Consider the following 25,355-nt stretch of genomic DNA (forward strand, 5'->3'; position numbering starts at 1 on the left):
CGATTTTGTCCCCCCCCGCGAGACGTCAAAGGAAAAAAAAAAACATTTCAGCCGTCACAAGCCATCAGAAAACCGAAACCTCCATAGCACGCAAAGAAAGAAAAAGACGGTTATTAGAAACACGAAGAGAAGAGGGTAAAAAAAGCCAAGACCTGCTTCTATCACTCAAGTGACTGAAGAAGAACATATTTGATACATTGTACAATGGAGGACGTTTCTTTTGGAGCTTTCGTTGCGGCATTGGAGAATTATGCTTTAAGAGTTGGTTTTTGTTCAGAAGGAACTTCAGAAAACAAAGTCAGAATCTCATTGATTAGACATGTGATAGAAACGAAGTAGTAACGTGAAGCCACAAAAGCCAAAGATATGAAAAGTTTGGGTATCAATTGAATAGTCGACGGCGCCGAAAAAGACAAAGGAGCGTGAGAATATATGATGGTGTCGGTAAGTTGGGCGTTTGATGATTGTAAACACTCGAGTGTGTGACAGGCACTGGTGTTTTATTTTTATCGTCGTTTTTCATTTCGACGTATTTAGTCGTCCTTGTTAGATATTTCAAGCAGCAGCATGATCTCTGTGGCTACCACCAGATCCTCGCATCCAGCCAAAATAATCGGTCCTCTGCGACTGAGCAGTTTTCTCTGCCGCTCTGCCGTTGACAGCGGTCGAATCTCTGGCGCTTGGAGGTGCGAGCGTGGTCGACGACGTGGCAAAGGTCTCGGACGAGTTGCGCAGAGCCTGGGGCGCGGCTGTGACCTCACGGGGCTCGAGCAGCAGACTCTTGCGGTAGTAGGCGACCTGGACGTTATCATTAGGTGTCTCTAGCTCGCGTAGTCGTGCAATCTGCGACTGGATCCACTCCTGCACCTCAGTAAGCTCCTGCAGCCGGTAAGGAATCTGGAAGCGTTGCAGCTCGCCGATGATCTTGGCCGTGCGAGCGTGCTTGTCAAAGTTGATGACGGTGATGGCCGGAGACTTTCCGTCGCCCTCGTTTCCAGGGAGCTGCTTTATTGCCGGGTTGCCAATGTCGACAAAGGTTAAATCAGTGAGGAACATGCCAAGGAATGGCAGGCAGGGCGGGACGTGGCCGGCGAGCCGACCACGCAGGACCTTGTTGTTCTGAGAAGGTTCAACAATGGCCTGCAGCTGCTTGAGGAGCTCGCGGCGACGAGGAGAGACGGCTTCCCATGTGCGTCGGAGACGTGTGATGGTGGAGCTGTTGAGACTGCAGATAATCGCCATTAGGGCATCGTAGTTGTTCAGATCCAGACACTGGTGGGCAATCTTGATCCACTGCTTCAGCACGGCTGCGCGCTTCTTGACTTCGTTATAGTGCAGAATAGTGTCCGACACGAGCGAAGACAAGTCGTTGGAAAAGGTCGACATGGCCTTGACGTTGGGCGATTCGGCACCTCCATTCTTCATCCACTGCGAGCCGAGGAGCTCCTCAGGCATGATGGAGCAAAAGATGTTCATCTGCTTGATGGTAAGCTGTCTGGCAATCTCGAGAGCATCAAGGTCGAGGATGCTAGGGCAGCTGCCTCCATTCCTCCAGTTAGCCAGCAGGTGCGCGTGACTCTTTGTGAATACCGGGTTGGGGAGAGGAGCGTCGGCGGGGACGTATTGGGAAATGGATGTGTTGGTCTTGCCCATCGAGGACACTAGGCGTGGGACCAAGGCACCACCTCCACACGCAGAAACGCGATCGACAAGCTCGAGGATACGCTTGCCGGCCGAGGGAAGCACCTCGCCAAGTTTGAAAGTAGCAAACGGCTCGATGAGACTCAGGGCTTCGCGATCCGTCTCGTCCCTCCAGTGGGACTCGAGCCAGCCCTTGAAGACGTTGTAGACACGCAGACGAACTGGGCCTGCCATGTGAGCAGACTCGGCGACGTAGTCGAATCGGTCAATCAAGCTCTCTGCCAACTTTACAGGTGTGCAGAAGAGCCTGAATGTCAAGTAAAAAGTCGACACAAACATGGCATCAGGGGTGGACTCGTGAGTGGTCAGCCTCTCGACGAGAGCAGGGAGCGAGCCGCCAGTAACTTGACCCTCCTTGTTGAACATGAGCTCGTGCGCATATGTCCTCTCGAGTAACCTCGACTCGACATCATCCTCCTCCACGACACCGGCTCCGCTGCCAGAGTTGCTAATATCCGAGAGCGACTTTTGGTTCGCCAAGGGTATGTCTGGTGTCGTGGCACGCGTAGACGTCTGTGATATCAAGCTCGACTCGGAGTCACGGCTGATATATGTGCTGCCAGTTCCAGAGCTGGAAGCCGTCATGCTCTCAGAGCGGAACGAGCCGTGGTAGTTGTCGCTGTCGTGGCCAGCCGAATGCTCCGACGGGCTGTACTCATCCTGCGTCATAAGCGAGGTAGAAAGCCTCGGTAGAGGCGGCAACATAGGTCGCAGCGATGCCACGGAGGAAGCCATGCTAGCGGGGCCCTCCTCCACCAGCGAGGTTGGTCGTGAAGAAGATGGGGAGCGTTGAGGTCGCGGGGCCTCGTCGGGAGTTGGGGATTGGGGCACTTCGGGAAGCGGCTTGTTTGTGGCCAGGGCCGTCGGCCGCACCGTGGCGCTTGTCGAAACGACAGACTGTGTCGCAGTTGCCGTCACCGTTGAGGTTTCGGTAGAGCCCGATTTATTGGACTCGGCAATGCTAGTGGCGTCGATGCCCTGGTCCTTGTCCCTGTCCTCGGCAACGTTAATCTCCAAAAAGCCAAGATCCATATTCAGAGCCGAAGCTCCCCGTTCCAGCTCAAACTCAAAGTCGCCAATCTTTTCGAGGAACCATTTGGTCTTGGCAACACACTCGCCCGTGGCGCGCACGCAGCCCGTGGCCGCCTGCAACAGTCTGCTGTTGTCCTGGGGAAAGATGACATCCTCCATCTCGCGGCCACGGCTAGTAAGAACCTCTTGTGCCGCCAAGACAAGGTCTCGGAGACGTGCAAACATTGCATCGCGGTATGCGTCGAGAAAATCCTGGCTCATGCGGTTGTGGGCGCACACCACATCGACAACCACCAGTAGCTCTCCACCCGACGTCGCCGACTGCTTGACGGCAAGAGCCAAATGGGGCCTAGACTGGGATTGCAGATGGAGGCGGCCGATGAACGAGCCCAAGTACGACAGGAAAGTATCATGGCTGTCGCTCAACTGCTGCGAGATCAGGTTCTGTGCCTTTGTGGATGGTGACGGGACAAGCGAGACTCGATGCGAGATTGCCGTCGACACCCGGTGGGGGTTGCTGCCCAGCGACATTCTCCGCGTGTTGGTAGCGGAAATCGGTGATGTTATGGTCGACATGCGCCTGTTAGTCGGGCGTACAACGACCGTCTGCTCTGTGGTGTCGTCACCAACGGCAGACGAGTCTTCACCTGCACCCGCCGTCAACGCCCGCAGTGCCTTTGCCTGTTCGCTATTCGCAGGCTTTCCGTCTACTGGCGGGGTCACCTCCTCCATGACCGTTGCCATGACCGTCACTGCTGGTGCTCGGGATTTCCTGTCCTCATCAAGTATGTCAAGAAAGCGTGTACCCTTGGTCACAATCTTGAATGCCTTGAGGATCATCTCGTCAATGATATCATTAGTGTCCTCAAGTGGCTTAATCATACGCTGGTGCTCCTGGAGGCGTTTGGCCGTCTTGACCAGCGAGCTAAGCTCGGACAATAGAGATTTCCTGCTGCGTCTGAGGCCCTCGTGACGCTGAATGAGAGGGGCCTCTCTAGTAAGAGAGTTTGTACGCTCCTGTGCCACCCAATTAATCAGCGTCAGTTGCACAGGCCTGTAAAGAAACTTTTTATCCCACACCCAGCGCAAGGCTCGGGGGTAAGCAAATCACAAAAAGAAGAAGCAAAAAAAGGAAAGAAGAGGAGTAAGTAAAAACCTACCAGTAGGTATCGGACACCGGCTATTATTCCCTTCATGAACTCCTGGTTGCTGAAGATCTCGTGGTCGTTGACCGACGTGCTACGCAAAAGATCCCAAAAGTTAAGCAAAGCGTTCAAAAGGTTCATGAGTTCGTCGGGTCCGTATGGTTCGCAGTAGTTGGTCGGCAGCCAGCCTCTCGCGCCGGTTGCCAGCAGGGTGCCGTCTGCCCAACCATTGGTGTGTATCGAGTGCACCAGGATTACGTCGCCCTCGGCTAGCGGTAGTGTAACAGTCGAGTCCGTCATCAGGAAGCTCGGCTTGAAGTGGAAGAATGCCCGCAAGAAGTTGTGGAAGACGGGCGGAGCCATGTCCGGATCCGCCTCCAGCGGTTCCTCTCGCGGGCCATGGCGCGACGACGACTTCATGTGGGAGCCGTTGGACGAATCGATCGCGGCGTTTGGCTTCTTGGTTGTGGTCGTGGTGGTTGTTGTCTTGTTGGGGTTTGCTGCGTCGGACCTCGAGCCCGAGATGGTGGTGTCACTGTTGTTGCTCGAGACTGAGGTGAAAGAAGCATCGTTCTCGGTGTCAGAGCCGCGGCCGTGACGTGAGCCCTTGTTACGGATGGCGAGGGGTGCCACTTGAAGGCTCGCCCGCTGCATGGAATGGTCGCCGGGCATTACCATGGCTACTCAATGCACGTGGGGGAGAGCATGGGCAGCGGTGGTTGGCCCTCGTTCTGGTTCGGATAATGCGTTTTCTGACCCGGGAGATCGTCGGCCAGAGCAGTGGATGAGTAACAAAAATATCAATAATCAGATTGGGGGGCGACCGCCTTGACCGTTTTAGCGACGGTGGCAACCTTTCCCCCCCAAAAGTTGGACAAGAAAGTCGGTTCGTGTGAACGATAGTAGTAACCAAGGACTACCAGGCCTCTCTCGTAAGACCCTTGCTAACTGTCAGCAGGGGACACAATGGTAATGTGCGTGTTTGTTCGTGCGCTGCGTTGCTCGTTGATGCTCTGATCTTGTTGTCAACGGTGAAAGTTCTCTTTTCTTCTCCTCCTGTCTATTTTCCTTCCTGTTGTGGTTACTGCTTTGTTCGTCCGACTGTAGCTGGGCTTGGTTCCGTAGGAGGGCAGCGAAAGTATAATCGAGGTTCGCCGGTTGTGTGTCGAAAGTTTAAACAAGAGACGATGACCGTCTTTCTGGGAAACCTTGGAAAGTGCGTTTGTCCGATGAGCGGGCAAGGAAAAAAGAGAACAAAAACAACAAAACACAGCTGCTCGGTGGTTTTTTTCTTTCTTTCTTTCTTTCTTCTACTTGCTTCTTCGGTTCTGGTTTGTTGCAGTTACAGTAAAAATGACCAAAAAGATGGAACGGGAGGTAGCCTCAAACTTCTCGCTGAACTGGGTTTTGTGTCGTGTGTCGAGTCAAAGAAAGATATGGGTAAAAATGTCTATCAATGGCTTGCGGCGCGTTCAAAGACAGGGAACGGGCTCTGAGCAAACCGAAACAGTCGCGACGCCCTAATACACTGGGACGAAAGAGAAAGTGGATTTGTTTTCTTTTTTTCTGCTGTTGGAGGGGGAAAGCTGGTCAAAGGACTCGGGGTTCAGGAATGGAATGGGATGTGTATGACTTGACATGAACTTTGGGAAGAAGCAGCACAACGCCCCGTCCTTAGAGATGTGGAGAGAGAGGGGACCACGGGGGTGTCATGACCGAGCTAGGGGTGGAAGGGTAGGTACAGTAGGTACCACATTGGCGTGTGCGTAGCGTTGGTGGGGCGGGTGTGCGTGCCTGGCCTAGTCTACTTTACCTAACCTAGTAGCGGTTGCATTTATGCTGGGCACGACGGGTCCTGGGGCTCAAGGTTTCGAAGACCCAAAGAAGTTGGGGGTGTTCATCTAAAACAAGAACCGGTTCTGGTACATTCATTAGGTATTACTAGGAAGTACTCCGTGTCTATTTTGGACAATCGACAAAAAAAAACACCACCCCACTCATCCGGTAGGTCAGTGGAGATCAACTCAGGCCAGTTCAGGACAATGTCAATCAATGATGGAATGTCTGCCATAACCTTTTTTGGCAACCAGACAGCCACAAAATATGTACTGTATGTATGGTACAGTACAGCACAAACCTCGGCAACAAAATTGCTTGATATCAACAAACATTGATCGGGTAGCTAGAAATGATCTTCTTACCAAGTAACTGTAGATCACGATGGCATAATAAACGGGACCGTTTTATCCGATGGCCGACTTTCCGCACTGCTCATTTCTCTCGTATCAATGCTCTGCTCTACTCTCTTTCTCCTCTTTCCCCCCCTTTCGGGCAAAGCAACAGTAGAATGCAGCTGGGCCTTTTGTCTGTGACAAAAAGCAAAAGGCTGATTTGTAGACACTCAGACCTCCTCCAAAAACCTGAGATATGACGACGTTGAACCAAGTAAAGAAAGAGTGAGAAAAAAAAAAGCCAAGGGTTACGCCACATACGCTCGTCGTCTCTTCTCATCAGCTTCTTCCCCTTTTTTTTCTTGTTGTTTATCCTTTCTTCTCTTTCGGCTTTATTCCAATTCCCGCAGGACTGGAAACCCATTTTACGTTACCATGTGTCCCCCTTTTTAGCTACTTGCAACCTAAACTAGAAACGTGCGTCCCTTTTTTTTTTCTCTTGTTGCTAAAAAATCTGCCTACTTGACTAGTAGACGCGGTCAGGGCAAAGCCGTGACGGCTGCTAAACAATCTGTCATTTGCCACGCCTAAGACTTGGGACAGCGCCAGTTGTGAAATGACGGAATCTCTTTTTTTTGGTCTCTTTCCTTAAACCGGCCGCTAACTAAACGAATTCGAATGATTTAGCACGTCGAATTTGAGCATAGTAGGCCGATGGAAGCCATCAATTCTTTCAGAAACGTGCAGCGAAGATAGACAGACTAAAAGGCAATAGATAGATGCTGTCGCTGTTTTGTTAGCCACACACCCCTAGAAACCCAAGCTCTTTGCGTACCTTCCCCTACACGGTAGAGTCCCCAACCGTAGGTAAGGTAGGTGGGTGTGGAAGTCTCTTTCGGGCATAGTCGCGTAGCTTGAACGTGTTGGTCACCACCCATCATCCGTCATCCCTCTGGCGCGACCACCCATCACCTCTGTCTTTTTTGTTCCTTCGGTTTGACAATTGTAGAAAGTGGAGATGCAGGGGTATCTGCACCTACAAACCAGGACAAGGGGGTCCCCGGGGCTTCTTTCCGAACCCTTGCCATGGGCTAGAGAGAGTCATGGCATCCATGTCTCTTTTTTTTTTTTTTTGTCCTCTCTGTTCGCTTCCATTTTGAGGCCTTGTGGCATTGTGGTTTTTTTTGCTTTCGCGCAGCTTTGGTTCTTTAGTATCCCTCGGCTGCATTGGAAAAGAACATTCACAAAAGCAAAAGAGTTCACTGTGTTACAAACATTGCATATCAAGGGTGTCAACCCCGCCATGCCCAACCCGCTCCTCCTTGACCATCTGCAACATCCCTTACTGTGTACATATTGTTGCATCAGTATGCTCGGACTGTACAATATGTAGGAAATCACTGTATATACTATGTATGTTACAAACAGCCGGCAGAACGCACGAGCCTCTCACCCTCCTCTGCCTCTCGCATCTACCCACCCACTAATGTATGTCTCCGCCTGATGTTCCTTGTGCAGGCGAAAAAGAAAAATGTGGGGTTTGGGTTTGTGAAAATGGGCGATGAACAGATGACAAAGAGAGACGACGATAAGGTAAGAATAACATCCCGGACGCTGGCACAATGTGGAGAAGGGTGATGGACAAAGCAGAGCCCATCAGGCGGTCCTTGCACGCGGGAGAGACATGTTTGTCTCGGCCCCGTAATATCTAAATGCATGGTTGGTATAGTTTGCATAACGGGGTGTTGAATAGACAGCTATATTTGAGGATGAATACATTAGGATCTCTATCGTATAAAAACAAAAATAAATAAACAAATAAATAAACGACTGGAAATCAATGCGTGACATACAAATGTCGGATGGTAAATTGAGGGACATAAAAGGCCCGTTTGTTGGTGCTGACCGTACCAATCCTTTGGAAACGAGATTACTACTGTATAGCAAGGTTGATGACCTGCTTCTGGGCCCCATCGATGGAAGTTAATCGCTCCTTGGGGTTGGAACTTGGAAGCTCTGAGGAACAATGCAACAGAAGAGAGAAAAATCCAAATGACCCCCCTGCACCAACAGACAAGATTTTTTTTTTTTTTTTTTTTTTGGTCTCGCTCAATTCATTCCCGCCGAGGCTTAGCCCTAAAATGAAATGAAATATCAGACCGATTATCTCCGGGGTGGTTTCGCGATGCCATGTTGGCGCACGAGGGGTTTTTTTGAGGAGGGGGAAGGGTTCGATGGGAGGAAACCCTGACATGGACGTTTGAGAGCTTCTTGGGGTGGGTTTGAAAGCGTTGTTCAGACAGATGGTGGACGGGAGAGACACATAAGAAACTCTCAACCACATGGCTTTGATTGACACTGCCGAACAAAAAGTGTTGGCAAAACCCAACTCGACTAGGAGCAACATGTATGGGGATCCTGGACAAGCAAAAAGGAGAAGAGAATAATACTATAAAAGAAAATTATAAGAAACCTAAAGAAATAAGACAGCAATAAAGGTTGGCTACTTGGAAGTGCCTGCAAAAAGCTTGGCTTTGGGTTGGCAGTTGTACAGTGCCGGGGTAACATTGACATATTTGGTAATAGGACACGAAAATAATAGACCGATTGTATTAATGCCCAACATCGGCAGTTACAGACGGACAAAGAAAGACTTTACGAAAGTAATACAGGACAATACAAAATCTTCGTACTCGAGGTTGTGCCTAATAATGAACCCTTCTGTTAATCGCCCTGCCCTCATCTGCACAACGAAGGCCAATGATTCTTTTTGCACTTTTTTTTTTTTTTTTTTTTTTGTTTTTCGTTTTTTTTTTCTTCGAGAAAGCATGTGGAACTGAGCTTAGGCGCCAGAACCACCTCGACGATCGATTGCCGGCTTTTCTTAGCGAGATGAGCGGTCGCGAAAGCCGTTACCACGACATGATGATTGATGGATTGATAATCGGCTGCCCGCTGCAGCTCTCACAGCGGTTTGCTGGTCTGCGTCGGGGAGGTCACAGAAGCTGATCATGCATATGCATCAGCTTATCGTATTTTGTTGTTTGTAACGTAGTAATAAAGTTCAGCTTTTCCATCTCGATCAATCAAATAACCTGCCATTGAGTTGAACAATGAATCTCGGGTGACCCTTTCCTACTTGAGTATGTCATCTCGGAGGGTTGCCTTGTCATTGGGCAACGTACCGCTTCCACAAGGCCGCCCAAAGGGATGGTGTGGTGGTGGTGGTGGTGGTCAGCAAAAACAAAAAGAAAAGTAAGGGAATCACAATACAACAAAGTTTGCATGAGATCACATCCGACCCGCCCCGATAGGATGAATAGAGTGCAACTATGCACGGCCGAAGGAGGGGAGGTCGGGTGGCTTGCTTCAGAGAATCGCCCAATCTGGGGTTGCACTTGTCCGTCGGGTTGTTAATTTTTAATTTCTCCAATTTGTCTGTTCAACTGTTATTCCCTTGTCGAACCGTATAACCGCGTATCCATCACCGGAACAGCCGGCATGAACCAGCCGTTGAATGAATTTGGTAGGCTGGGCGCATCGACTCTTTGTTTTGTTTTTTGCACCCACTCTCTTTTGGATAGGTATCCTTGAATCCAATCTTTTAAACGTACAACTACGGCATGTCTGTCTACATACTAGTCAAGCGTTGTAAGTTGGGTTAATAATCGGCGAGTTCTGGGCCGTTCATCTGATTCTACGTAATCAAAAAGCTCGCTTACTGGGGCCGACTGGACCGGTTTTTCTTATTTCTCCATTCGGGCGGTTGACATTTCTCGGTTCCTTCGCGTCCATTGGGTCCATTTATGTTTAATGGTAAACGTCAACAATCAAAACAAAAATTAAATAAAAAATAAGAATAAAAAAAAACCTGCAAAATTGTTTGCCGTGCGCTACGGTAGCACAGACGGGGTAAACAGCCAAATCCAGACTTTCTCAACCAGACATATCCAATTTCTAGATCGTCAGTGCATTCAATACAAAAGTCTTAGCTTCTCTTTGCTATCGACAACGTCGCGACTCGCAAAATGGCACATGTCAAGGTTTGTGAGCTGAGGTCTGTCGCAAAGGGTGGGGTGGAAGTGGCTCCGATGAAAGGGGGGGGGGTTCTGGCCGAGGGTCCTTTTTTCTTCTTTTCTTTCTTGTACGTCTCCACCAGAAGGGATTGAACTCTACTGTATACCTAGGATATTTGTACAGATGCTACTTACTGTACAGTATACGCTCTACCTGGCCTGGTATTGACACGAAAAAAAAGGAAGGGAAAAAAAAACGGCCTATCCCCTCTTCATCCGCCCTGCCGCACAACTCTCCACAATGCAGCGCTTGGGCGCCCCAGGCCGAGCTCCTTCTGTTGGGTGCCCGTCGACAGGGGGGGTTTATATGGAGCAAGCGTAGCAGCCCTGCGATGCAACACAATCAATGCAATGCTCATGCAGGTCCCGGTTTGTGCACGTTAACATTGGGTAGGTATAATTCAGGTCACTATTACCTTGCCAGTCCTGACCTTCAATGTGACCACTCTTTTGTCAATATTTCGATATACGATGCGGAGAGACTACTGCTGTTTACGTTCTAGTCAACGTCCGTTCACATCTTTTTGTCTATTATATATATATTTTTTGTGAGATGAAGCGAGCTGAAGATACACTTTACCGTATTTGAGGTTAAAGTTCAGGGCGAGCAAGCGAAAGGAAGGGAAAGCCGCTCAGACATCGACGATCATTTTCACTCGAATGAATGCGATCAAATAGCTGGAAAACGAAAGCCCTGTTTTTTTTAACCCTATGCGTAAACCTCCCATGCTTCCTGAATTTGGTCGCCTGAGGTATTGGGCCTTGCTGAAATCTATCATGGAGCCCAGAGGTGACTCGTACTGTACCGAATTCATGTCGATCGATTGTCATCCATGTAAGCATTATCACTTGTCACCTATCAAGTACGTCAGCCGTGACTATTTCCATCCCTCGCTAGCGAGCTTACAAGGTGTCAATCGAAAGCAGCCAAGGCAGGTGAAGCTCTATTTTTTTTAGCTTGCTTGCCAGTAAAGACGTGGCGGGGTTCGAGGGTCTCCACCCCTCAACGCCTGAAAAAAAAAGATGGAGAAGCTTTCGGTGCGGCTATACGACAACGTGAAAGAGAGATTAGGAGCGACATGTTTTACTGCCCAATTCGAAGCCTTTTGACAGCAAAACCACTACCGTACCATGGTGACGATCTTCAAGGGCCGTGGGGAACGGTTTGTTTGTCAACGGTGGTCCCTAGTTTCACATGGTGGGATGACGCAGGTCAAGCAAAAAAAAGAGAGGAGAAAGGAAAAAGGGAAAAAGATGGAATAAGTTCTACCCGCCGGTTTTTTTTTTTTTTTTTTTTGTTGTATTTGTCACTGACAATGTTTCCTGCTGATCTTATTTTTTGCCGACAAGCCCTCTTTTTAGCGAATGTCAATCATCCCTTTTTTGAATCTTCCTTTGCTTGTCTCTTTATTTTTCCGATGTACGCACAATCGTCCAAGTTTAAAATATACGAAGCCAAAAAGCAGCCCCCAGATACTGGGAACCGATAATCTTTTCCCACTTCAGTGACGTCGCATTATTACCCACCAATCAATCAATCTGCATCATCATAAGCTTAACGTGGGGGCGTGACGATTGTTATAGTACAAAGCAGGCCAACTTGCGGCTGGCGATCATGATCCCACTTTGTGAAGGCGGGCTTTTTTTTTTTTTGGGTTGGGCGTGACGAGACGACGAGGCTCGAGGCTGCGAGTTTTCTTTCTCGTCGCTTCACTGGTTACTTCCCATCTAGTGAATGTAACGAGACAAAATACCAGGCTATCATTATGTCTGCCAAGCTAGCTCTCTTTTGTATGCCAAGTAGTGACACTCCAACAGAACCTCGAGGATTCAAGTCCGAGCCAATGCTGTCTCTCGCTCTGTCTACCCATGTTCATGTCCCGGTTGTGCCGGATGCTCGCAATTTTGAAAGGTCTCTCCAAGAAAGTCGTTTGCAGGGTCGTCACAAAACAACCCCCCGCCTCCCGGCAGAGAGACCGGCCGTTTGTTACCGATTCCGCATCATCGTGGGGGTGTGATTTTCCTCGCCCCTTCGCTTCGAGACAGGACTCACAGGAAGGGAGTTCGAGCGATGGGGGAGAAAGAGAGAGAGAGACGGGGATGTGCCGGCCAAGTGCATCCGCAATCCCGCAATCACGTATCACGTCCCGCAAAAACAGCAATCATCCATGCAAGGTACAAAAAAAGGATTGACACATTTTGATCCCCGTATGCCACTAAAATAAAAACAAAATTCACGTCCGAGGTAGGTAGGCGAGGGTGCGCCCCCCGGGTGAGTGACGCGACAGAAAGCAATCATTGCCAAGGAAGGAGAAAGAGAAGGAAAAAAAAAACAGGACCAGATGCTCCGAACTGCTAAGGTTTGTTTCAATGCAGCTTGTCCCTACTATCGGGGACGGGTGAAATTCTGGGTGTTGTTTAGATCTACCGCAAATATTAGTACGGTACGCAGGGCGTTCGCTCCGTTCTCAATAACCTTGTTTTATTTTTGGGATGGGAAACTGAGGACTTTTTAATCTGGTACAGCGCTCTCTCCTATTATAGTCTTGCTTGAAACTTGCGTGCGAAATCGACAAGGGCCATGAATAGTCCGCAGAGGAAATCTGCCCGCTGCTTGCTTTGCTTTGTTAGGCGTTGCATTAACAAACTCCACGCCTTGCCTTGTTCTTGGGACGAACAAGCCCTCGTTCCGCAGCACAGGCGTCAAAAACTATGCGCGCGGGCACTCAAGCACGTAGTAAAAGAGCGAGTCTAAATATCTCCAGGTGGCCCATGTCTACCCGAATGCTGGTTCTACTTGATACAGGTTAATCCACCATTGCACGTACATATGCAAACTCCATAGACCCCGAGTGGATTAATATTCGCAAGTCCAGACCGTGTCTGCATTAACATGAAGCAGACCGAAATAAACGCACGCTATATGATGCGACCTTGACCGCGGGGTGAATAAACTTTGGCAACTGCGTGTACTCCATACGCAATATTTTTTATTTATTTCTTTATTGTATGTTTCTCAGATCTCTGACTCGTGTGTCTTTTTTTACTTTCCCAACATCCAAAGATCCTGTTTCTGAAGCCATGCTTGGCTACTCTGCTTGAGGCGTTCACTTGCGGCAGACAAGCCACCATTTATTGAAAGTGTGCGTGGCGGCAGAAGCTGAGCTGGTTTTACTGTACAGAGTTACTCGGTAGCCATGCGTCCTCCCAAAGCCTCTTTTTTTGTCTTGATGTCTGTCTGTCTTTTGTTTTGTGGTGCCAAGGGTTGAAGACAGATTACAAGAATCAGCTTCTTTTTTAGCATCTTCGGACAATATTCTGCCACCCCAAGACAAAACAAGGGCATCAGAAAAAGGCTTTTGCTATTGATATTCTAGGGGTCTCAGGGTCTCGAATCTCATACATTCATCCCCCACCTATTCTTTTACCTCTATAACAGGGCAAGACCCTGAACTGAATCATACATCGTATTCCGTAAAAGGCATGCTCTAAGTAGTAAGGAGCTGGTATACTATTTAGTTCTAGCTCCTTTGTCCGGTTAGTGCGCCGGCAGGGCGGGGAAGTCGGAAGGAAGCTGGTCCTTGTCCTACATCGGTCTCTCTACCGCAAGCAAAGTAGGCCATTTTTCCTCACCTTTTTAAAGCACCACCCCCTCTCCGGCTCCGCGATACATAGTGAAATCCGGATCCGAACCCCGGACCCGAAAAAGGTGAAAGATAGAACATATAGCGGGACACGTAACGTGTTTGCTTCATTGCCACGCGAGATGGAAAACTTCCATGCATTACCTAGTCGTTATATGACGATATCAATCGATATTCGTGGCGCTTTGCCTCGGGGGGGTTCGTAACCTCACCATGTGTGGTGGCACTCCGATGGAACATTTTTTTATTTTCTCGTATATTTTTTTTCCCACCAGTTTTCGCCGGAGAAAAAGGGGGGGCGTGCAAGCAAGAGAAAAATTGTTGGGCTTGCCCTCGTCAAGTCAACATAGATCCGTCTTTTTCTCCATCTCCGGGAGAAAATCAGGATACCGAGACTTGTTTCTCAACCGGCGTCACGGGCTAGCGCCCAAAAGCCGCCTACCGTAGCCATGGGATGACTGGTAACGATTTGTGCGTGGCACAAGTCCCCGACCCATCCTTTTTAGGGAAAACGGCGCCCGTTGGGCTCCCAAAAGTGAAAGAAAAAAGGGACTTGGTTTAGTCTCTAGCCGGCAAGCCGGTCCTTTTCAGAAAAAGAGTCGATCAGGCTTTTTTGTAGGTTAGTGGAAATGCGGGAGTTTTCCGTGGTTCCACTTCTTTTTGTCTTTTTGAGTGTCTTCGATGTCCCGCGTCGGGTGCTAACATAAGGTAAACTGGGCATTCGGTGCATTTGCGGATTTGTTTGATTTTCAAATAGAGGCTTGCCGTTGGTTGATACAGTACTTCTGCGCAAGATCGATAGAAAGAAAGACAGAAAAAAGAAGAAGAAAAAAACAGGCAGAAAAATAGAGAAAAAACCACACGTGCTAGCAAATAGCGCACTTGAGTTTTCTTGTGACCGACCGCTGCAAATTGCTTTATGTTTCCAATTGATGTGCAAAACATGCTTTCTTTGCCAGCAGCACCCAGATAACATTGGTTACATCATAGTTGATACCTCCTTTACCTCGCTAAAATTCCTGATTCGTCCAACATACCGTAATGATTTTTGACAAGCTGGTTTGGGGTTTTCCAAAGTTGGCTGTTGGCCAAGAAAAAAGGCACCATGACACTGTACTTTACTGCGCCTCAAGGGGCAGAGACCAAAGGAACCAAGCCATATGTTTTGAAGAGAGAGAGAGAGAGAGAAAGAAAAAAAAGGCCTGGCAAATCTTTGATGAGGCGCACTACCGGGCCATTGTTGGCTTGTCTCATGTTTTCAAGATCGACGCGGCGGTTCGGTCTTACTAAGCCCACTTGGTAACTAAGGCAAGCACTTTCCCAACGCTAATTATCATTTCCCGCGAGATTGATTATGAGGTGGCTTTTTCTTTCATCTACGTACCTTGGATCGCCTAGGTCCAAGGGTTTTCTTCTTCCTTTGTCTCGTTCATGTGGCTTTTCTGTCTTGTCGTTTACTGTGTTCTGCAGCGGGATGATGCCGCCTTTCCCCTCTTCACCCCCTTTTTTTTTCGATAGTGCATCAAAGGGTCCTTTTTCAAATCCCGACAGAGTGTTACCCAGCCTCGAAACGCTAAACTAGGCGTTCCCAGGAACAAGAGACAAAGAACATGAGTTTTTTTTTTCTTACCCCTTCGCTTGACTAGCCTGAAGGCCCTAATAGGATCGCAAGCAGGATTTTGAGCCTTTGCGCGTCCAATCAACCTGGCAGATTGGCGTCCCACAGCTGACACTTCAGGTAATCTATCTGGTCTTGTCTTGTTTCCTGGCGTTTTCAAAACCACGACGGCCATGATCCCCCTCTCTCAAAACAGATGAGGAAACCGCCTCGTGGCAAGTTGCTCCTGTGGCTGTATCTTAATTATTTAGCTTTTTTGTTCTTTGTACCTTCTCTCAGTATTGGCTACACACACCTTTGACTTTAGCCTACCTCTTATCTGCTTGTTTACTTTCTTGAATGACTTTCGTTTTCGACATGTTTCGATCTTCTGAGACAGGAGAATCTAGAGTCGGATCGAAACACCAGATCTCGCCACAAAGATCGACGTAGGAACAAAAAAAAAAAAAAAGGTCCGGATAATCAGGTCCGTACCGAAATATGGAGATTTCCTGGGGTGCATGCGCGATGGCCACTTATTGAGGCCTGATAGGATATTGGACCAATGTTTGGCCAGATATTGTGAATATATCACTCTGACTTGCTCTGTATCGGGATGTTATCATTCCAATAGCATGTCGGCTTCCCGTCGCAGCCCCAGTTGACGTCGTCGGTTCTTTTTGGCCGCCCCGCTTGTTGTCACCAACCACCCCCGTTAACAAATCGCAGCGGGGGGTTGTCGGTACTCACCGGTGGCTGTCCCGGCCCCATTGCCGTTTACGGGATACCGTATCCGGGGGTTGGGTGCTTGTCTTGCATGTCATCCGATGTATTGTTCCGGTGAGCCTTCGTCTAAGCTTCTCTTGCGACGAAAATGCGCTTAGAATTTTTCTTGCGAGGCTACGGTGGCAAGGGGTATCTTTTTTTGTTTGGGTATTTCTCCGAATTCAATGACTCTTCTTTGGGTAAAGAGTCTGCACTTTCGCTACTTGACCGTCTTGGTAGTCAACAGATGAATCATTGTGGTCGAGACTAGAATAATAACTTGACGCCATTTGTTTTGATCCGTTTTTTCTTCTTCTGTTCCGAAACCAAACAATATTCTGTTGAGCCACTCGTATCTCTTCCTTTTCGAACATCTCTTATGCAAACCATTGCTGTTCTTAAAAGTTCACTCAATGGTTCTGGTGGATTAACCAATATGTGAAAGAATATTGTTTCCTAAAAAAACAAAAAGGCCCAACCCTAACTCCACTACATACCAGTCATAAGTTTGTATGTTGACTTCAGAGGGGAACGTCCAAAGTGGGATTGAGAGTTGAAGGGACGAATTACTACTGTACGGTTAGAGAGCGAGCTGCAAGTCGACATGCAAGATCTGTAACTTGTGCTGTCTCAGCACAGGGGTCATCCCACGTGCGTCTTGTTATTACCCGGGTGCTCACCCAGCCGGGTGTCACAAACGGGGCGGGACTGGGACGACGTTGGGTGGGCGTCGATCTTAAGATATTTGGATTTTTGGGTAACCGTTTTTTTTCTCTCCCATCACATCTTTGGATCTAGCTTAATGGCAAGTTCCGTTGGGTATACTATGGTAGCAGCAAGCTTGCATGCAGCCAGCCCTCGGTTCCGCTCCATTTTGTCATGGATCACTAAACAGGTACTAACTAGCATCTATGCGAAACCATGAAACCACATCATCTCGCCTTTTCTTTCGATTTTTCTTTTAGACAAGGGAAGCCTTGACTCGACAGAGTCCCAGCTTTGCCCTCGGCTAACAACCATAATAACACCCACCGCTTAATCCTCATGTTTTCTTTTAAAGCGGACAGACGACAGATCACCGAAGCGAGAGTGAAATCAACGGCAACCCCGGCCGTCGATCTTATTAATAGCAGAGACCCCTCCCCCTTGCCTCCATACCCGGTGACATGTTCCCTCGGCGGGGCTTCTGATCATTGCGTCAGGTCGGCCTCGGGCCCATCTTTTCGGTGTGGATTTAAACCCAATCGGTGACAACAATTCAGGCAGCATTTTGGAGGCAGGGGGGGTTCGCGATCGAAGACGAAGGAGACAAAAAAAAAAAAAAAAAAAGAAAAAAAAAAAAAAAAAAAAAAAAAAAAACCACTTTACGCGGTTTGAGACACGTGCGGTTTCCCACATACACGGTAAGATGTTCTTTTTCTCGAAACTCCATGGTATCCACGCCGCTTAAAATAATCTCCTCTTTTTCTCTATGCCTCCAACGTTCCCCCTACCGTTCTTATCTTGGCATTCTTTTCATCTCTTGATTTCAGAAGTACGGGCTCGCGTGCGACAGCATCCGAAAGGGATAGCCCCTGGTCTGAATATTGGCAAATCGGTTGAAGGGGTTTGCAAATCTGCTTTTGTTGTACTACATTGACTTGCAAGGTGTACGCTTTGCGGAGGAAATGGACCGCAAGAGAAAAAAAAAACAAAGGAAAAAAAAAAACAGCGCTATGCGCATTGAGTTCAAACATCACACATACACACAAGAGGAGGGAGGCTGAACAAAATCTTGCAAGAGCCACCCCCTTGGAACGTCACACTAATATTTCCATACGATGTCTATCTATGTAGAGTGGACAGAGTTCCTTGGAGAAATACATCACTTGGCCTCTCCGCATCCAAGAAACAATTTGCCTTTTGGATCAAACTGTCATCTGAAATGTTCGAGCTTGGTTTTGGTTCTTTTCTTTTCTTTTTTTACCCGTTGGAGCCACACCCGCTAAGAGACCCTGACACGTTCGTTTAAATTGACAAAGTCAGATCAAAGTCCACCACGCAGAGGAAAGCAAGGCGAGGTACTATTGTGAGAGACAAAAAAAACAGTGATGATCTAGATCAACATCGTAAACCTCGAACCCTCTCCTCCGTCCCATGTTTCACCCAAGTCCAACGTTCGTCCCTGCAGCAATACCCAAGACCGAGCTTTTTTTTTTCTTCTTTTCTCCTCCACACACCCTCCCTCTTACTCAGGTACCTGCATCTCCATGTTACCTGCCCCGATGGGACGTAATCGCCTTTTGCTTTGCAGGCGGAACTCATACAACGTAATTTTTTTTTTCTTTCTCAAATGGTCCAGATGGTTACCGATTCAAGCTTGGGCCTTCTCTCTTTCTTTTTCAATAGCTTTGCGGGTTGCCCTTTCATTGCCCCCACATCCGTGCACAACTGACTGTACTACGAAGTAAGTAAAAGGAAAGGACAAGAATGTGACAGACCACAAAAGTTTGTCCACCAAAGAAAGCGAGGGAAATAATTATGAAATGAGGGTAGCGAAAAAGAAGAAGAAAAAAAAAACCGAAACAAAATCTCGATTTCGATCAACATACATCTAATCCAACACCTTGTGGCGATTACAAACAAATGACAACATTATTATTATCCAAGGCTCCAAAACTGCGACATGTTGCGCCTCGCCTTGTAATACACCCTCAAATCCTCCCCCCGTCCATTCCCTGCCCTAGCCTGGGGATGATGCTTCGTCCCATGTTGCTCCCTTTCGACTACCGCGAAGATGAGGAACCCATGCTTTTGATCGCTCTGCTTTTCTCTCTCTCTCTCTCTCCCTCACTCTGTCAAAGACAGGGACCATCCCGAGGTTTCTCTAGTCAAAGCGTTACCGTTTACCCGACCCATTCCCTTGTTTTGCTTGGGACCTTTTTTCCCCCCTTGGCCCTACGCACGGGCAGAGAGGCGGAGAGGGAGAGAGGGAGACACACACACACACACCCTCCCCGCTTTCGCTGCATGGTGGTATAAAAGTAAGTACGCGATAGGCATCAAGTTAGCGGGGCAAATTTTTTTTTACCGACGCTCCCCAGGGATCTTTAACTTTTCTTTCTTTTCTATTTTCTCTCTGTTCTTCGGTTACAGCTTACGGGTCCAGCATCATCCCTTGATACCAAAAAAAAAAAAAGAGACCACTCGGCGGATCTCGGCGCGGCGGGGCGGACGACGAAAAGGAAGGAATGAGCAGAACACTCTCCATCCCTGCCCGGCCGGGGCGAAAGGAAGGCAAAAGTAGCAAAAAATCTGGTCCATCGTGGTAAGCTGTAGCGGTGACGGGGGTGGATAATCGAGCGTCGTATTATTGAATTCGCGTCGGTGAATCAGGTCTTTAAACGACGGAGACAAAAAAATAAATAAAAAAAGACGTTTCGCCCTTGGACTAGCAGTGCGTGCAGTAGTAGTTGGCCCCTCTCCCCGGTGCTTCCGAGGGCATTGCTCCAAGGACACGGTTTGTCCAGACGAGTGAGGCCCAGCTCGCTTTTGCTCTGTGCGCTTGGCTTCTTCCCACTTTTGGAAGATATGGGTAGGGTATCAAGGAGCAGTTGCCATGCGAGAGGAGAAGGATGGAAACACAGGCCATGGCATGTTTGACCATGAATGATACCATGTAGCAACGCGCCCCTCCCCATAGACCTAGATCAATAAAAGAAACAAAAAGAAAGAAAAAAATCAAACCATCATGATCGAGAACATGCCAGCTCAACAGGGGGATACCCTTACGCGAAAATGAAAACCCCTTGGTGATCAGTATCACTGAAATTCGCTCAGTGTCGCAAAGCGTCCGCAATATCCGGAAAGGCGGCACGGCGGCCACGGGGCCGAACCGCTGTCCTGCAGCCGCACTTTTTGCTTTGCCCGCACCCCGAGCTCGTCACTACTGTATGCGGATATAGTAGGTGTCGTCTCTCACCCCCCCCCCCCCTTACAAACCCTCCGATACGTCTCGCCGTTAAACGGGGTTTCCTTGACTTTTGGGAGTGGATGCCTATTTTTTTTTCCCCTCTCCAGCGTCGGTGATTTCGGGGGGTTTGTTGTCTCTTTTTACAATGTAGATCCCTGGCAATCTGGCGGGGAGGGCCACGGATTTTCTCCATGCGAATGACTAAGTCGCAAAAAGGGAAAGCTCTGCGCCAGCAGGAACAACATTGCTATCTCTCAAGTATATTGTAAATGGAGGCTCTGCTCCGTTCCCGGAAATCTCCGCGTGCATAACAAAATAAACTCGCAACGACACGTCATTAATATCAAAAATCCCACATATCAGGGTTGCATCATGGGCGCTGTGAATGCCTTAAAGGGGGAGAAGGGGAGGGAGGTTTGTATTAGTCTTTATTCTCTTCTTTTTAATCAGAGACGGAGATTGCCTCTTTTGAGTCCCCAATTCGTAATATTCTAGTCAATACGAGTATGATCAAGGACGTGCCTTGGGTCTCGTTGCTATGGCATATCGCCCCTTTTCCCGCGGGCGGTCGTGGCGTCTTTCTTTTTTGTCTCTTGTCAAGTTCCTTGTATCAAATATCGTACGACCGAAACTCTGTAGATTCTGTACCTAGAGAACCTAATCGAGTCGCTTGACTGCCATGCTTTGACACTGCCAGGTATGACGAGTCGACATCTTGCCACGATAGCTTCCAAAAGACAATGCGTCCTGCCCATGCTACCGAGGACAGCATGTACGAGAAGTGGCGACTTGTGGGAGAGGAGTATGTGTGCGTCAGGACGCATCTGAGTTCCTCGCGCAAAGCTGTAGTAAGGTACCAGGCTGCTTGAGAGGTATTTTACTGTAGATATTCCATATCATTCTGGGAGTTGTGTGGGACGGATACTTGCCACGCTGGTTGATTACTATCCATAGTACAATGTAGTGTAAACCAGACAAATATATACAGAATCTCACGTCCAGCTCTTTGCGTGGTTCAAAGTGCGGCTTTCCCTCTGGACTCAAACGGAAGTAGCAACACCAAGCAGCCCGCACATATAAAGAGGGCCCCACTGGTGTAGACCGGAGCTGCTGTCTGTAAATTGGCGAAAATGGCGACGACAGGCTGGCGAACGAGGAGGAGAGATTAGCATAATGATCAAGTTAAGATGAAGCGTAGGCTGACCTTCTGCCTTGATACTGCAAGTATTGTAGATTGAGGAGACAAGGGGACATTTTTGACCATGATATAAAATGGGAACGTATTGACGTTAGGAGACTGGACCAACATACCGCCATGATTCCAAAAATTCGATTACATGTAGCAGCGAGTGCATTGCCCGTCCCTCTCTGAGGCGTCGGAAACAGCTCCGGGGTGTAGCCGTACAAGACGGCAAACATGACATTGCTGGCAAAGTTGAAGCCGCAGTTCCAGCCCAGCAGTCCGTTGCTGGAATCAGCCGTCGTCGTGCCGTACAGAAAAACACCCGTGAGCGCCGTGCTGCCGGCCAAAGTACCCTTGCGCCCGATGCGCGGCATCTCAATCAATAAACCACCCAGCAGAGCGCCGGGGACTCCCAGGACGGCTATGATGAGACTGTTTCGATATGTGATGAAGGTGCTGCTGTCACCGTAGACCGCGCCACGCTGGCTCAGTAGAAAAGGGAGAAAGGCATTGTAGAGCGGGTATGCGAGACCGATGAGTGCCCATATGGCCATGATCATGCCGGTGCTGATGCCCAGGCGGCGCGAGGAGAAGAGGGTTTTGACGTGGCTGCCGTCGATGTTCTCCAGGAGGTGGCGTTTCATGGCCGCTGTGGCTCCTGTTTGGGCTACGTAGCCCTCGGGCTCACAAGCTCGTAGGTCTTCGATGGTGAGTCGTGTTGTCTTGCCGTTGCGCCGAGCGACTTCTTGTACAACGCGAATCGCGTCTTCATCGCGGCCCTTGCCCATAAGGTACTTGGGAGACTCATGGATAGTGAAGCAGGCAAAGCGGATTACAAACATGATCAGCGTCATCCCGCCCATTGCTATGATGAAGTAACGCCATCCCATGTTGGCTTCCCTGGTGCACGTCTGGCCTTGCTGACACGTCAGGTTGCCGAGGAGTGGCCATGCTACCAGAGTAGCGACCACTTGGGCCAGAGCCCAGTCGATGGAAAGTATTGTCAAAAGGTATTGGTGGGATGCGGGCAGAAACTCGAGGAAGATTGCGGAGTCCACCGGCAGGTTTCCCCCTACGCCGAAAGACCAGAGGGCAGCAAACGTGCCGATGGCGGCGAAGCTAGAAGCGCTGGCGGCCACCATTCCCCAGACCGCTGTTAGGCCCAGTGTAAGGTTGAATGCCCACTTCCTTCCAAAGACATCACAACCAAATCCCCACTGTAGAGACCAAGCGTTGGCTTGTCAGCATGTGTGGTATACTTCCCTTTGCTAAGAAACCAAGATGTACATGTATGGATCGTAGTACTAACAAAGACAGCTCCCGCCAACAGTCCAATGTTCTGTGCCAATGACAGAAGCGGCGGCTTCGGAGGGCCAAACTCATTGGTGATGGGTGTAAAGATCAGTGAGGTGACAATGGGCCAGAGGTTGTCACTGGCCCAGCCGAAACCAACGACGACGAAAAGCTGCCATTGATACCAGCCCATGCCAATATCCTGGATCTGAAGTTAGGTGAGATGAAGAGAAGTTATGTCAGTCTTGTATACAACAACCCTCAAGACGACGACGGAAATGCCTGAGCTCAGGAAGTATTTACCGCTCTGTTGAGCACCCGAGCCTTGGCCTCGTACACAGGATCAAGTGCTCCTTGGGGAATGATGGCCACATCATCCTTTCCCAGGGCGATTTGATCGCGTTGAGCATTCTCTGCCAGCCCAGGCACACCCGCCGGCGCTGCATCTTGCTTCTCGGGGTCGGATGCGGAAGCCATCAAGCTAAGCGGAGCAGATGAACTTATGGGAGAATAATGTTGTACAGATATTGTACGCTGGCGGAGAGGATATTGCAACGAGTAGTACAGCAAAGCTTCTATGCGTGAAGATTTTTATCATGTAAATTTGACATGGGGCAGGGATGGCCTGCTTCCATGCATGGGTTTACTGGTGTCGCAATAAAAATAATCGAATTGCGCAATCCGGTCAACCAATACTCCAGAGTTTCTGGTAGTGGCTGCTTCAGATCTAAGCATGTGGGGGATGAAGATGCAGTTAACGGTTGGAACCTGGCTTGCAATCAAGCTCCAGCCCAGCGACGCTCGAGAAGGACGGACATGTTGCCACGGCACTAGAGACCTCGTGCTGCATTGCCGGCAGTCACAAAGAGTCGAGTTCCGCCGAACGAAGTCGAGCATGCAAAGTTCGGACGGAAATGAGACAATCACGGGTATAGAGGTTAAGGTAGGCTGACAGATCTACAGTGCAGTGCTTGCTGGAGGACAGAGCTTATGTCGTATGACGGCATAGGTGAGTGTTGACCGGGGGGTGGGGTCAGTCGAGGTCGGTCTCTCTCACCGAGAGAGCTCATTGAATTAATGTTCAGTACCCCACCATTGGTAGCGTACCTAGGTAGGTACCTTAGGCAAAGAAATAAAGTCCAACAGAGGAGGTGAATTCTACCTACAGGATCAAGAACTACCAGAGTCTAAGCTCTTTAAAAACAAAACCAAGGTCTGTATCAATTCAAAAAAAAAAAAAAAAAGAAAAAAAAAAAAAAAAGAAGTGCTGGCTGCCTCGGTAAATCCTCCTCGTGTTATCACGATATCTTGATTAATCGCCCGCCTATCTTCACCTGCAGCAAGGTCCAGGGAACTTGTTTCTATTCCTGCCCTCCACTGTGGATTATCGCCGATAACATTGCGGGGAAAATACTACATGGCAACCACGGCGGGAATCCATTCAGCCCCGACACCGGATCGGAGGTCATCTGCGAAAATAAAAATGAGGTGCCAATCCACTCGCCGGCAGCATGCACGAGCTGTGCCTGGGACTCGGATGCATCCTGCCAGCGCTCGTTGAGGATTGGAACCATTGCAAGTTCAGATACCTTGGGTACAGTCGACAAAGTGTCCGCCACCATGCTCTGCTTGTCTCGGGCCCTAATCAGATCGGCCATCGTTGCCGCATACCTGCTTCCCAAAGTTAGCGCAGCTCAGCGGAACCTCATCATCGACACTGATATCTACAGTGATTGCGAGTGAGTTTACCCATAGAACCTTATTTCTTACATGAAATCCATCTAACTTCTTCCTAAAAGTGATACTGGGGCCCTTCTACTAGCGGCAGCCTCATCAGACGTCAACATCCTCGGCGTCAACATCAACGCCCAATCGTCCTACTCCTCGCTCGCAGCCTCAGCAATCCTTGCCCACTACGGCCACCCTGCGGTCCCAATTGGCGCGCGCAGGCCCCTGACCAACGAGTCCTTCTTCGACGCCTTCTACTACTCCCTCGGCGAGTTCACCAGCAAGGTCGCCTACCACTACCCGGGCGGCACCCTCACCTGGGGCCGCGCCGAGGACGCCCTGGACCCAGTCAAGCTGTACCGCCAGCTCCTCGCCTCGGCCGACGACGGCAGCGTGACCATCGCCTCGATCGGCTTTCTGGCGAACCTGTCTGGCCTGCTCAACGCCACCTCGCCCGACGAGTACTCGTCCTTGTCCGGGGAGGAGCTGCTCCGCGCCAAGGTTTCCGAGTTGGTCATTATGGGCGGCAGCTACCCGTCGGGCCGCGAGTTCAACTTCTTCGGCGACGACCCGGCCCACACGGCCCACGTCGTCAACAGCCTCTCCGCGCCGGGCAGCCCAAAGGTGGTCTACTCCGGCTCCGCGGTCGGCGAGAACGTCATGTCCGGCATGCCGCTGATGGAGAAGGGGCCGGCGTCGGATCCCGTGCGCGCGGCATACTCGTACTACACGCACCGCCTCACCGCCCGAATGTCGTGGGATCCCCTGACCATGATGTACGCCATACACGGGCTGGGCGATCTGTTTGAGTTTGCCAACGACGATGGTGGCTATAACCGCGTCAATGCCACTGATGGCTCCAACGAGTGGGTAGACGACGCGTCGGTGACGAACCAGCGCTGGCTGAAGCTCAAGGTCAGTAACGAGACGGCCGCGGCGGAGCTTGATCGGCTGTATCTGGAGGGTGCTATACGGTTTGCTGGGAATGATTCGTCGACAGCGCCTCTTACGCGCCGTAGCAGGTTGGATCTGTGAAGAGGCTGTAAAGCAAGGACTGTGTTGGGGGGG

General features: G+C 49.5%; 5 protein-coding genes across 5 annotated transcripts; 2 read left to right on the top strand and 3 right to left on the bottom strand.

Moving 5' to 3' along the window:
* Positions 1–555: 555 nt before the first annotated feature.
* PgNI_11769 (uncharacterized protein) lies at positions 556–5,482 on the bottom strand (the record flags this gene model as incomplete). The annotated part of the gene is made up of 2 exons (XM_031131733.1): positions 3,894–5,482; positions 556–3,750 (listed from the first exon to the last, which is right to left on the bottom strand). Exons 1-2 carry the CDS (start codon positions 4,554–4,556, stop codon positions 556–558), a joined length of 3,858 nt encoding a protein of 1,285 aa, XP_030976616.1. The 5' UTR covers positions 4,557–5,482.
* Positions 5,483–7,553: 2,071 nt separating this feature from the next.
* PgNI_11770 (uncharacterized protein) lies at positions 7,554–8,609 on the bottom strand. The gene is made up of 2 exons (XM_031131734.1): positions 7,903–8,609; positions 7,554–7,806 (listed from the first exon to the last, which is right to left on the bottom strand). The coding sequence occupies exon 1, from the start codon at positions 8,454–8,456 to the stop codon at positions 7,983–7,985; it is 474 nt and encodes a 157-aa protein (XP_030976647.1). The 5' UTR covers positions 8,457–8,609; the 3' UTR covers positions 7,554–7,806; positions 7,903–7,982.
* A 10,234-nt stretch (positions 8,610–18,843) lies between these two features.
* Positions 18,844–19,359, top strand: PgNI_11771 (uncharacterized protein). The gene is made up of 2 exons (XM_031131735.1): positions 18,844–19,154; positions 19,280–19,359. The coding sequence occupies exon 1, from the start codon at positions 18,865–18,867 to the stop codon at positions 19,150–19,152; it is 288 nt and encodes a 95-aa protein (XP_030976646.1). The 5' UTR covers positions 18,844–18,864; the 3' UTR covers positions 19,153–19,154; positions 19,280–19,359.
* A 1,632-nt stretch (positions 19,360–20,991) lies between these two features.
* Positions 20,992–23,036, bottom strand: PgNI_11772 (uncharacterized protein; the record flags this gene model as incomplete). The annotated part of the gene is made up of 4 exons (XM_031131736.1): positions 20,992–21,227; positions 21,395–22,483; positions 22,576–22,767; positions 22,863–23,036. 4 exons carry the CDS (start codon positions 23,034–23,036, stop codon positions 21,099–21,101), a joined length of 1,584 nt encoding a protein of 527 aa, XP_030976466.1. The 3' UTR covers positions 20,992–21,098.
* Positions 23,037–24,179: 1,143 nt separating this feature from the next.
* PgNI_11773 (uncharacterized protein) lies at positions 24,180–25,322 on the top strand (the record flags this gene model as incomplete). The annotated part of the gene is made up of 2 exons (XM_031131737.1): positions 24,180–24,298; positions 24,359–25,322. The coding sequence occupies 2 exons, from the start codon at positions 24,180–24,182 to the stop codon at positions 25,320–25,322; spliced, it is 1,083 nt and encodes a 360-aa protein (XP_030976465.1).
* Positions 25,323–25,355: the final 33 nt, after the last annotated feature.

This window comes from Pyricularia grisea (assembly GCF_004355905.1).
Source record: "Pyricularia grisea strain NI907 chromosome V map unlocalized Pyricularia_grisea_NI907_Scaffold_10, whole genome shotgun sequence".
Taxonomy (NCBI): domain Eukaryota; kingdom Fungi; phylum Ascomycota; class Sordariomycetes; order Magnaporthales; family Pyriculariaceae; genus Pyricularia; species Pyricularia grisea.